We start from the raw sequence: 12380 nt of genomic DNA, 5'->3' as shown, positions 1-12380 counted from the left end.
TGCGGGTGCAGGGGGGGGAGAAGAGCCCAGGGCTGGGGTGGCAGGAGATGCGGGTTGGGGGAGAGCCCAGGGCTGGGGCAGCAGGAGGTGTGGGTGGAGGGAGAGCCCAGGGCTGGGGCGGCAGGGGGTGCAGGTGGGGGCCAGAGCTGGGGCAGCAGGGAGTGTGGGCGGGGGGGAGTCCAGGGCTGGGGCAACACAGGGATGCAGGGGGAGCCCAGGGCTAGGGTGGGGGGCAGCTAAAAAACCAGAGCTGGCTCTGTCCCTACCATTTACAGCAAGCTGCAGCATGAGGTTTCAGTTCCACACTCCTTCCCCCTCTCTTTCCTGTTAATTGCGGCCAAGGGAATGCTGGGAAATGTAGTTCTTTCCCTGCTCCAGGGCTGGGTCTATAGGCAGGGAGCTAACCAAGGAACTACAGCTCCCAGGGCTCCCTGTTGGTTCTCAGCTCCCATGCTGGATTCTTGCGCCCCTGCAAATTTGCCGCCCCAAGCACCTGCTTGCTTTGCTGGTGCCTAGAGCCGGCCCTGCCTCTGACTCACCTGTGTCTCCCCAGCCGGAGATAATGCAGGCCTGCCTGTTAATGGCAGCCTTCTCCTTCCTGTCAGGGAGGCAGATGGGCAGGACGTGGCGATTGAAGGAGAGGCAGTGGCTACCCCTACCCCGCATCCTGACCAGGGCGATATCATTGTCATTGCTGCTGGACCGGTAGTTCCTGTGAAGGATGATCCTCTCGACTGGAATCTCCCTCTCAAAGGCCTCCCTCACACCTGTGTGGTAATCGCCTACTCGCAGCAGGTAGCGGTGCACATCAGTGCCAAACCTGGCCAGGTGACAAAGAGCCGCCTAAGAGCTCACGTGGTGACCACCTGGGGCATGAGCACTGCACTGCTGGATCCAGGACCATGCCCCTGGCAGAAAGGCCACAGTACCACTACAGTGCCCACAAGCGCATCAGGCGAGAGCATTGCTGTCTGGTCACTTCACAAGCTGCCTCAGAGCCAGCTCCTCCCAGTCCCCAGCAAGTCAGTGCTAAGCAGGGGACTGGTGGTTCCCATTAGCAGTGAAGGGAACATCTGTTCATGCCGCCACCAAGCACCCCAACTCTCTGTCTGACATGAACCAGGCTATGAATTATCTTCCGGACCCTCTAGATCAGTGGTCCCCAAACTTTTGAGGGTCGTGACCCCCCCTTACCCATCTCCATGCCCTTCTCCCCCCCCACACACACACACCGGGCCGGGAGCGGGACTGTGGCTCCAGGGGGGTGGGAGAAAGGGGGTGGGCAGTGGCCGGGATAAGGGGGCCAAGGTTGGGGCCACAGCTAGGGGTGGGTCTGGGAGCAGGGCCGTGGCTTGGGGACGAGGCTGGGAGTGGGAGCGGAGCCGCAGCTGGGCTGCAGTGGGGGCCAGCAGCCAGGCCCATGGCCAGGTGCAGCTCTGCTCCTGGCCTTGCCCCCAGCCTTGGCCCCGAGCCAGGAACAGAGCTGTGGCCAGCAGCTGAGGCTTGGGGCTGGCATGGGATTGGGGGTTGGTCCTGCTTTGAGCAGGGGGTTGGACTAGATGAAATCCTGAGGTCCCTTCCAACCCTGATATTCTATGATTCTATGGGGCCAGGAGCAGAGCTGTGCCGAGGCTGGGGATGGGGCCAGGTGTGGGGCTGGCGGACGTGGCTAGGGGCGGGACCGGAATAGAGCTGGGGGCGGGGAGGGGCTGGGTGGTGCTCCCTCCTTGCCCCTGTGGGGGCTGTCCCGGGCCCGCTGCACCCCCCCCGGACGTTTCTCCACGCCCCCCTAGGGGTGCGCGCCCCACACTTTGGGGACCTTTGCTCTAGACTGAGGCAGCAGGAACATGTGACTGGACCAAAGCCACTCCAGGCTCCTGACCACCCCAGTTTACTGTTCCTCAAACTATAGGCAGGGTACCAAAGAGCAGGTTTATTCCACTTTATAGCACTTGGAAGTTACAGGCTCACGTGCCCCACACAAATAGCTCAGTAACCTCTGGGTCATGGCTTAGCTCTCGGCTGGCCTCTCTAGCAGCAGCAGTGCTGGGAGTGCACAGAGCTCATGGCTCCTGCAACTGTTTACAGGAACCCCGCTCCTCAGAGATCACATGCCCTTTGGAAGGAACTGACGCTATACGTGGGGGCAGGGCAGTGACTGAGTCAGACGGGATTATCTTCCCTGTCCCTTGCTCACCCCCCCCCACCAGAACTCCCCCTCCCCCCGTTACCTTTTGAAGCAGTGCGCTGCAGTCACGACCCAGCAGCTGTGGATCAGCGTGGCGCCACACAGCAGACGAGTGTCTCTGTGAAACCCCTTTAGCCGCAGTGAGGCCTGCCATGGCCAACCACCTCTGAAAGAGAAACAGAGGAATAATGGGCAGTACGCACACAATGGCATGGTGCTGTCCTTTCTCGCCCCACCCACACTGCCCCATCTCGCCTCAGCCACTTCTCATCCTCCCTTAGCGCTGCTCTTCAGTCAAGGTAACATTAGGAATCACCACTGGAGGGAGGTAGTTAGTGAAGCTGTACTCACCACTGGGAGCACAATAAAAATCAAGGAGCGATTCCAGCCGTATCACCTCCAGCTTCCTCAGCATTTCTAGTCACTGCTTTGGGGAAGACAGGAAACAGGCCTGGGATCCCTGTCCTCAGCTTTGAAAGCAGAAACCAGCATTCCAAGTGACTTGGTGGGGGCAGGTAACGAGGACTGGAGTCCATGATGGACTGTCCCACAAGCACTTTGGAATACACACAAGTGGCAAAATGCAGAAAATAGAAACCAGTATTGCAATGCCTTTCAATTCGCAGCTAGAGTCTGGGCATCACTGTTGCTTTAACACACATGATGTGGTGGTGGGACTGAGCATGAAGAATCTTGGACTTCAGAAAAAGTCTCCAGGAGCCCTTAGGGAAATGGGTAATAGAACAATTGCAGCCCAAAGCTGGCAAGGAAGGACAATTGCTGGTATTTTCCAGGTTGCTTGTAGATGGAACAAAAAAATTGCCATACCAGATCTGACCAATGGTTCAACTAGTCTGGTATCCTGTCTCCAAGAGAGGCAGGCACTTGATTTGCTTGAGAAAGGTGTAAGATCCCCACCATGAACAACAGGCAATTATATGTCCATGGCTGGATGTGGGCTTAAGTGTGATTGCTGGAAAGAAGCAAGTCTAGGTACTCTTCAGTTCAATAGGTTATGTAGAGTTAAAGATCAGTGGGCATATTCTTATATACAAATAGTTTATCTCTGTTCCTCACATATGAAGGTGTATCCCTGGGTAATAGCATTCCTGCCAATTTGTAGCAATCATTTCTTAATTCAACTGAACATTAGAATACAGTAATATATTATTATTGCCCTGTCCTTGTGATGGATGGTGCCTAGGCTAATTTCTTATATAATCCCACATAACTAACAATGATCCACCCTTGACAACAGTGACGCATGGCCAGAAAGGGTTAAACATCCTGCAAAATAAATAACCCTCAAAAGACATGTGGAGGGATAATGTTTGTGTATTTACATATGTATGAGTAGGATCAATGATGTAATCAACAGTCCCTATCTATGCTGTATTCTGATAATTCAGAGATCAAAAGAACATCCTAGCATATAAATTAATTGTAAACAAGGGATATCTGTGCATTCATCTCTCTTTGAGATTTATAGCAACTAATCTGTGAATGATGGAGGAACAAGCAACTTGCCTTATGTTAATTCTATAGCTAAGTACCGGTGATGGACTTCCTTCAAAGTCATGCTCATTACCTTCTGAACTCCAACTTGTCAAAAAGGACATGAAATTGGATAAAAGATCCTTGGGTCCTGATTCTGTCATCTCAGATCTGCTTAGGCTTCATCAGGGGAAGTTTGTGTCACAAGACTGAGGTCCCAGTTAAGCTGGTACACCCTGAATATGATATTTGGACATTGGACTATAACCTATGAACTATTTCTGAAAGAACTCTTTGCAACTACAAAGCTCACCATCTATGCTATCATAGAATCATAGAATATCAGGGTTGGAAGGGACCTCAGGAGGTCATCTAGTCCAACCCCCGGCTCAAAGCAGGACCAATTCCCAACTAAATCATCCCAGCCAAGGCTTTGTCAAGCCTGACCTTAAAAACCTCTAAGGAAGGAGATTCCACCACCTCCCTAGGTAACCCACTCCAGTGCTTCACCACCCTCCTAGTGAAAAAGTTTTTCCTAATATCCAACCTAAACCTCCCCCACTGCAACTTGAGACCATTACTCCTTGTTCTGTCATCTGGTACCACTGAGAATAGTCTAGATCCATCCTCTTTGGATCCTCCTTTCAGGTAGCTGAAAGCAGCTATCAAATCCCCTATGAATCTGAACCTCAATGAATTGAACTCATGTCTGTATGTATATTGATCTTTTAACCATACTCTCTCTCTGTTGTTTTTTAATAAATTTTAGTTTAGTTATTAAGAAATGGCTGTAGCGTGTATATGGGTAAGATCTGAAACATTCATTAACTTGGGAAGTAATGTGTCCAATCCTTTGGGACTGTTGGAACCTTTTCTTTTACATGATGAAATAAGATTTACAGAAATTTTCATCATATTTGACGTGGGTACCTGGATGGAGGCCTGAGGCTGGATCACTTTAAGGGAACTGTGTTGTTTGGACTTCTGAGTAACCAGTAAGGTAATAAAGAAGCTGTTTTATGCTGGCTTGTTAAATCTAAGTATTGGAATATGTGACGTTATTGACATAAACTGGGACCATATAGCTCATTGTTGCAACCAAGGTCCTGTAGTGGCACCCAAATCTTGTATAAAGGGGGTTGAATGGGGTGTCTAAGACAAGGTTATGGTTTACTGGTTATGATTATGCTGTCTATATGTGTGTATCAGTTTTGTGGTTGAAGTTATGAATATTGGCTCTATACTGTCTGTATGGCAAATTATGCTATGCTTCTGGGTGACATCCCAGACAAGCTGGGATTAGCTCTGCCTAGCCTGCTTGATGGCCCATTAAGGACCATCAGCTATACAATGGACCCATTGAGAGAAGGCCAATATGCCTTCAGACTCATCAAAGTATGCAGGGACTGGCCCATGTGACTCCAGGCTCCATTTTGCTGTAATTTTCCACAGTAAGAACAAAGAGGTGTTCTTACACCTGGAAAAGACTATATAAGGCTGATGCCTCATCTCCATTTTGTCTTCAATCCTGCTTCTTACCTCTGGAAGGACTTTGCTACAAGCTGAAACTTTGAACAAAGGACTGAATGACCCATCCCAGCGGGGGATGTATTCCAGAGACTTAATTTGAACCTGCAGTTTATTCTATCGCTGCTGCAAGCCTGAACCAAGAACTTTGCCATTACTGTATGTAATTGATTCCATTTAACCAATTCTAACTCTCATCTCTATCTTTTTCCTTTTATGAATAAACCTTTAGATTTTAGATTCTAAAGGATTGGCAACAGCGTGATTTGTGGGTAAGATCTGATTTGTATATTGACCTGGGTCTGGGGCTTGGTCCTTTGGGATCAGGAGAACTTTTTTTCTTTTATTGGGGTCTTGGTTTTCATAACCATTTGTCCCCATAACGAGTGGCACTGGTGATGATACTGGGAAACTGGAGTGTCTAAGGAAATTGCTTGTGAGACTTGTGGTTAGCCAGTGGGGTGAGACCGAAGTCCTCTTAGTCTGGCTGGTTTGGTTTGCCTTAGAGGTGGAAAAACCCCAGCTTTGGGCTGTAACTGTCCTGTTTAAGCACTTTGTCCTGAGTTGGCACTCTCAGTTGGGTCCCGCCAGAGCCGCATCGTCACAGAATATCCACCAGCTTAATGGGGATTGTCTGCCCCATTCTTTGCAGTTCACCCTAATTGAGTGACCATAGCTGGCCCCCACTGGGACCCTGGGCCAGGGCTGCCCGGGGGGAGGAGGGGGCAAGTGGGGCAATTTGCCCCAGGCCCTGGGCCCCGCAGGGGCCCCACTAGCCCTGGCCCGGCGGCGGTCTGGGTCTTCGGCAGCATTTCGGCGGCGGGTCCTTCAGTGCTGCCAAAGACGTGGAGCGACTGAAGGGCCCCATGCCGCCGAAGACCTGGACTGCCGCCGGGTGAGGACAAGCGCCGCAGCTCTCCCGCTTTGCCCCAGGCCCCCTGAATCCTCTGGGCGGCCCTGCCCTGGGCACAACAATATCCCCCCACTTTTACAGATAGATATTGCAATACGGGATCACGGAGATTATTCCCCTGGTAATTTGTACTAACTAATTGGGCGCTGATGGCAGTTTAAACATATATCAATAACACACCTTGCTCCAGGCTGCTTTCTATTAGGAGAAGTTGGCTGTGAGAGGCATCAGTTAAAATCTGGGCCAGATCATCAGAGATCCAGAGTCATCCTGGGTGTTTTTTGGGTGGCCTGTGTATAATGAAAAGAACAGGAGTACTTGTGGCACCTTAGAGACTAACAAATTTATTTGAGCATAAGCTTTTGTGGGCTACAACCCACTTCATCAGATGCTATGCCAAGCATCTGATGAAGTGGGCTGTAGCCCATGAAAGCTTATGCTCAAATAAATTTGTTAGTCTCTAAGGTGCCACAAGTACTCCAGTTCTTTTTGCTGATACAGACTAACACGGCTGCTACTCTGAAACCTGTGTATAATGAGTTAGCTCAGTGGCTCTGTTCCCAGGCAGAAAGCATTCCTGTCACTGAGAGCATTATCACAACTGGCATTAATTGCCCCTCATGATAGCCTCTGCAGAGGGGCCTCAGGCTGAATCGGCCATGGAGACTGAACCACTCGTACCCAGGTAGCAGGGGGAAAGCTTGCACAGCTGCAGCCCCTATCCTGTGAGTACATAGAGTTCAGTCTCCAGGGCTGCTGTGCCAGCAGCACAGAACAGAAAACAGCAGGATCCCCATTCTGGCCCACTATGGTATTTGGCTGTCCCAAGGAAACCTGCATCCTGTGGGAAGAAAATAGGGTTCTCAAAAGCACCATTGCCTCTTGGCATGGCCTGCCACATCCCTGCCTCCTTGCAGGCAAGCTGGTGCCAGCTCTGCTCTCCCCAGCCATCAAAGGACAGTACCTGAGGGACTTGTTTCCACCAATTATCCTTTTCTTGCGACGGTGAAGCAAGTGCATCCCACACATGCCAGATGCTGAGCCTGCACAGCAAAACCAGAATGGTTAGGCAGCTAGGGTGACCAGAGAGCAAGTGTGAAAAATCGGGACAGAGGGTGGGGGGTAATAGGCACCTATATAAGAAAAAGCCCCAAATATTGGAACTGCCCCTATAAAATAGGGACATCTGGTCACCCTATAGGCAGCCCCCCCTTTGCTTAACTGACAAGCATCAAGCCACCACCCCCTGTTCCCTGGGGGGCCCTCATCCTCCAAGAAGTAAACTGGTCTGATTAAGAACTTTGCTGTGAAAGCCATATGTGCAGCACACTTGTTTCTGTGGGGCTGGTGAGAATGGTATTTGACCAGTACCGGGTTTACAATGGTGCCAGGCCCATTCTCAGAAGGGGCCCCAGCCCACTCCACTTGTGCTGCACTCTGACTCTGCTGTCCCTCCCTGGGGGGGAAGCGGAATAAGCCCCCATCTGGCCACTGGCTCCCCCCCCCCCCCCGCCAACCCCTCACGGGGGCTTCTCTCTGCCCCTGGGAGATCAACAAGGTAAGAGCCAGTGTGGGGTGGCAGGTGCCAGGAGCTGTGTGCACTGGAGAGCAGCGTCTCCTCCCGGAGCTGGGTGTGCGGGGGGCCCCTGGCCAGAACTTTCATCCCCCCCGCAAGGCTGGACGCTGCTCCCCGCCTGCCCCAGCACCACTCAGGCTGGGGGTTGGAGTTGGATTGCGAAAGGGCTTTGGGAACGCGAGCTGCTCTGGGTCCGTTAGCCCCGGGGGGAAACCTGGGGTGCAGGGTGGGGGGAGTGGGTCTGTAGGGGGTGCTGGGCTCTGTGAGGGGGTGGAGGGCGCTGGGCAGTGGGGGAGGTTTGTGTGTTTTGGGGTGCTGGGCAGTGGGGGGTCTGTGTGGGGTGCTGTGTAGTTGTGGTGGTGGGGCTGTGGGGAAAGACAATGGGGGTGGGGGAGATCTGTGTGTGTGTTGGGGCACTAGGGAGTGGGGGTTCTGTGTGGGGTGCTGGGCAATTGTGATGGGGCTGTGGGGGGGTGCTGGGCAGTTGTGGGGCGGGGGGGCACTAGGCAGGGATGATGGTGTGCAAGGCACTGCATTTCTGGTAGGGAGTCTCTGGGGGGGGGGTCTCTGGGCAGGGGGGTGCTGGGCATAGTGGGTCGGGGGCACTGGGCATAGCGGTCTGTGGGGGGGGGTCTCTGGATGGGGACGCTGGGCGTAGGGAGTTGGGGGCTGTTGGGCGCGCGGGGGGGGGGGCTGTGTGGCACGGCATGAGCCCGCACCCCCAAGGGGAAAGGGCCCACTGGCAGCATAGGGCCAGGTGGGCCTGTGTGCGTCTGGCGACTGCCGGTTTGTAAACAGTGCCCTCACACTGGGCTAAGCAGAGTGGGGCCGCCCCCACCATGCCCCATTGCCCCTGGCCGGCCCCTATCTCCAGGGACCTGACCTCTCCACACCAAGTTCCATTACCCCCATGGGGGCCCACAAATATGTTTGGCGCCGGGCCCACAAAAAGTTAATCCAGCCCTGCCTTTGACTGGAGATGGTTATTCGCTGTGATTCTAGCTCCAAGCCTGGGGCAGGAGCCATTCAGCCCTTTCTGCAGAATCCACTTCCTCAGCCTGCTAGAGACCAAAGGGAGAGCACAGTTACTGCCACTCTGCACTGCACAATGGGGCAGAAACACTGGTGGCCTAGATTTCCTGCAGGCTCAGAGGCACTATATGGGGTGGAGCAGCAGTGCTGGCTGTGGGCAGCGCACAGTGACTCCAGGCCACATTTCTAACAGAAGGCACTGAGACAAGGGGAATAGCTGCACTAGCGGCTGGGAAGCTCACATCTGCTCAGTGCCAGCCTCTCCCCAGGGCCGCCCAGAGGATTCCGGGGGCTGGGGTCTTCAGTCATGGGGGTCCTTCCACTCCGAGTCTTCGGGGCACTTCGGCGGTGGGTTCCGGAGCGAGTGAAGGACCCGCCACCGAATTGCCGCTGAAGACCCGGAGTGGAAGGAGCTCCGGGTCTTTGGCAGTGGGTCCTTCACTCAGTGCCGCCGAAGACCCGCCAAAAACTCTCGTGGGGGCCCCTGCGGGATCCAGGGCCTGGGGCAGATTGCCCCACTTGCCCCCCCTCTGGGCGGCCCTGCCTCTCCCAGCAGGAGACTCTTCAGGGGAAGGGGCAGGAGCACCTGCGTTTCTGGTGTCCTGGGCCTTCTCTTCCATATAGTCGCAGCTCACACCAGCATCTTCACTGTGCCAGCAGTTGTGAATCCCATTGTCGGGTTTGACGCATTCCCCCAGTGTGCGCTCTGTGCCACTGCACTCCACGTTGTCTAGATGGATGGGGCCGTGCCCCTCCCCAAAATACGCCATCGTCCTGGCTTTTGCTGCGCCACTGCAAGGAGAGAAGGGATGACCCATCTACACAGAGGGTACATCTACACTGCAGCAGGGAGGTGTGGTTCACGCTCGGGTAGACAGACTCGCACTAAAAATAGCAGTGTAGCTAGGGGTAGCAGGAGCAGCGGCTCAGGCTACAAGCCCAAGTATGGACCCCAGGGGTCCTGTACCCAGGTGACTAGCCCAAGCTGCTGCCCATGCAAACCCTGGCTATGCTGCTATTTTTAGCACGCTAGCTTGAGCGGAGCTAACCTGTGTCTGTCTAGTCAGGCTGGGAAGAACGGTCCCAGCTGTACTGTAGACATATCCTGAATGTGAAGCAAAAGACTCTTGTGGCAATAATATCGGTTTCTCTGCATAGACGTACACTATTTCAATCCTGCAGTATTTCCAGCACCCCACAGCTGCAGGGTGTGTGTGAGAGTACAGCTATCCTGTACACACAGCAATGCTCAAACATACAAAACAGCCCAAATCTCCCTCCTGGAGGACAAGGCAGAAGGAAATGACCCCTGCTTACAAGTTACACTGACCGAGCCTCTTACCTGTAACCCAGCTGCCTGCAAACCACAACTGCATCCTTGTCTGTCCAGCCATCGTCGCAGACACTGCCCCACTGCCCATTCAGGAACACCTCTACCCGCCCCTCCTTGGTGCTCTCTCCATCCGCCAGCCGCACAGGGGGCCCTGCATGAGAATAAGCCCAGTGATCATAACAAAGGGAAATGCATCGAGTGAGACTTGGGGATCTGGACAGAAAGCTGAATCCCACAGAACTGACATCAGAAGCCAGGAAACACCAATAGTTCTATCTATAAAGCAGCGTCCACACTCTCCACCAATCACCACATCCCTGCTGAAGAAGTAGGGCACTGGGTGTAAGAAATTAATTTACCACAAGCTGAATAAAGAGGGGAACATGAAAAGGAAGAGAGGGGGGAAAGTTAATAAATATGGGGCCAACAGTGGGCAAGCGCACATGCACCTTGGGAATAGAATGATGAGCTTATTTCAAGTGGGGAGAGAGACTTCCTCCCCCTGGGAAAGGTCAGAAAGTCCTGCTGTAAAGCCAAATGACAAAATCCAGCTGGAGAGTCAGGATATGCCTGCTGTAGGGAAGGCCATGGGGAATAAGGCCTTGTGTACATGAGGAAATTGAACCAATTTAACTAAATCCATTTACATACCAATTTCATTAAATGGGTGTAACCCCCTTGCATGGACACTGATTTCAACTTAACAGCCCCTGATATCCATTTAGCCTAAGTCCATTTGTCTTTGCAAAGTCCTTGCACTGATTTAACAGTTTCTAAACTGGTTTAGTCAAAAGGGTACAATGTTCCTCTGTAAACAAGGTCTAAGCGTCCCTCTACTGAGCAATGGGCAGCAGCTCCTCCTTCTGCAATTGCGGCTCCCAGGGTTTCATTTCTATTTACAAGGTGGAGTCACTGCCAGTGGAATTCACGCAGATTTGCAAAAGAAAACTGCACATAGGGAAGGGGGAGATAGGTCAGCACAGTGGGAAGGAGAAGTGTGAGGGTGGGATCATGGGCTTGGTGGGGGCATGAGAAGAACAGGCCAGTGGCCATGCGCAACATGCCTTAGAAAATGTAATCTTTTAGCATCAGCAGGAAATGGTCACACTGTGCATCACGTTTAACATGTGGAACCATCAACTCGGTGGTCCGGCTATGGGATAACTAGGAATCTTCACAGCAGGTGCATAATCATAGCAGGAAGGCCACTGGAATCCCTTCCCCATAAGCAACCCCATCCATGGAGCAGTCCACAGGCTAGGAGAGCTCCCGCCCCTGCCTTAATCTCCAGAAGGGATGGAACAGTAAGCCATTCCCCGCACCCTCTATTGAAAGAGGAAGAGTAAGGTACCAGCAGTGTCTTCGATGATCTTGTTGGTTTCAGGGGAGCATCGGACCCCCACATCTTCAGCATGCGAGCAGTCATGCTGCCCCCAGTTGCTGTGGGGACAGTCCAGGAAAGAGAACTCTGTGCCTGTACAAGCCATGTCGTCCAGAAGGATAAAGCCTTGGCCGGGTGTGTACTCCCCCTCAGATGCCAGGCTGGCAGGGCCACTAGGGGAAGGAAATGGAAAAGCACGTCAAACATCATCTCTCACCACTCCCCAGAACACTGCATGCTGCCCCAACTCCCAAATCTAGCTGGAGCCCTGTTTCCTCAAGAACCCGCACAGCCAAGGAGGCCAACATGGAGAAAAACTCGATGGTAAAGGAGACAAACCTTCCTAACCCATTCCATTGACTGACGTGACATGGGAGACAGTGTGGGAGGAGCCGGGACATCTCCATAGGCTCAGCTTCCCGGGGGACACCTGATAAAACCAATCCTCTGCTTGGTATCCATTGGTCCTACATTGGTCACACTTGCATGTGCTTTGCAATTCTCACTAGGGGCTGCTTCACAGGTATGACACCACGGGCCCAGCAGGAGGGAATGGGCAGGGAGAGGAGTTGTTCCTTTGCTCAAAAAAAAAATCAACTTTAAGTATAAAATAGCCTATATTTCTATACTATTTTATGGACAAGATACACATACAGGAATTGTCTCACCCACCACTGAAATGCAGCCAACTCTGGAGTAGAACATGGCATCTGTTTAAAACTACAGAGCAGTTTAGGACAGGAAGTGAAAAACACTGTATCCAGTTGAAATTGCAGAGAGAAATTTAGTTTGCCATGTTGCCAACTGTCTAACTTGGAATTTGACAAGGACACCGGGTAACACCCCAATTCATACCAAAATGTGCAAGGGATCTTTAATGACTAGACTTAGGCTATGTCTACACTACAGAATTAGGTCGGATTTATAGAAGCCGGT

The 12380-nt window shown here is 52.6% G+C and overlaps 1 protein-coding gene across 1 annotated transcript in view; it reads right to left on the bottom strand.

The window, feature by feature from the left end:
• LOC113407754 (neurotrypsin-like) overlaps positions 1–12380 on the bottom strand; it is a 19988-nt gene that overhangs the window by 2081 nt on the left and 5527 nt on the right. The window contains exons 5-10 of the mRNA XM_026657767.1: positions 11415–11617; positions 10073–10214; positions 9317–9522; positions 7087–7165; positions 2232–2354; positions 540–820 (exon numbers count right to left, since the gene is read on the bottom strand). Of these exons, the coding sequence (XP_026513552.1) occupies positions 540–820; positions 2232–2354; positions 7087–7165; positions 9317–9522; positions 10073–10214; positions 11415–11617 (1034 nt within the window). The remainder of the gene's footprint in view (positions 1–539; positions 821–2231; positions 2355–7086; positions 7166–9316; positions 9523–10072; positions 10215–11414; positions 11618–12380) is intronic.

The sequence above is a fragment of the Terrapene carolina genome, unplaced genomic scaffold, assembly GCF_002925995.2.
Source record: "Terrapene carolina triunguis isolate 2854851 unplaced genomic scaffold, T_m_triunguis-2.0 Scaffold310, whole genome shotgun sequence".
Classification (NCBI taxonomy): Eukaryota; Metazoa; Chordata; order Testudines; family Emydidae; genus Terrapene; species Terrapene triunguis.
The sequence above is the reverse complement of the archived record's forward strand: the minus strand, read 5'-3'. Positions and strand labels throughout refer to the sequence as shown.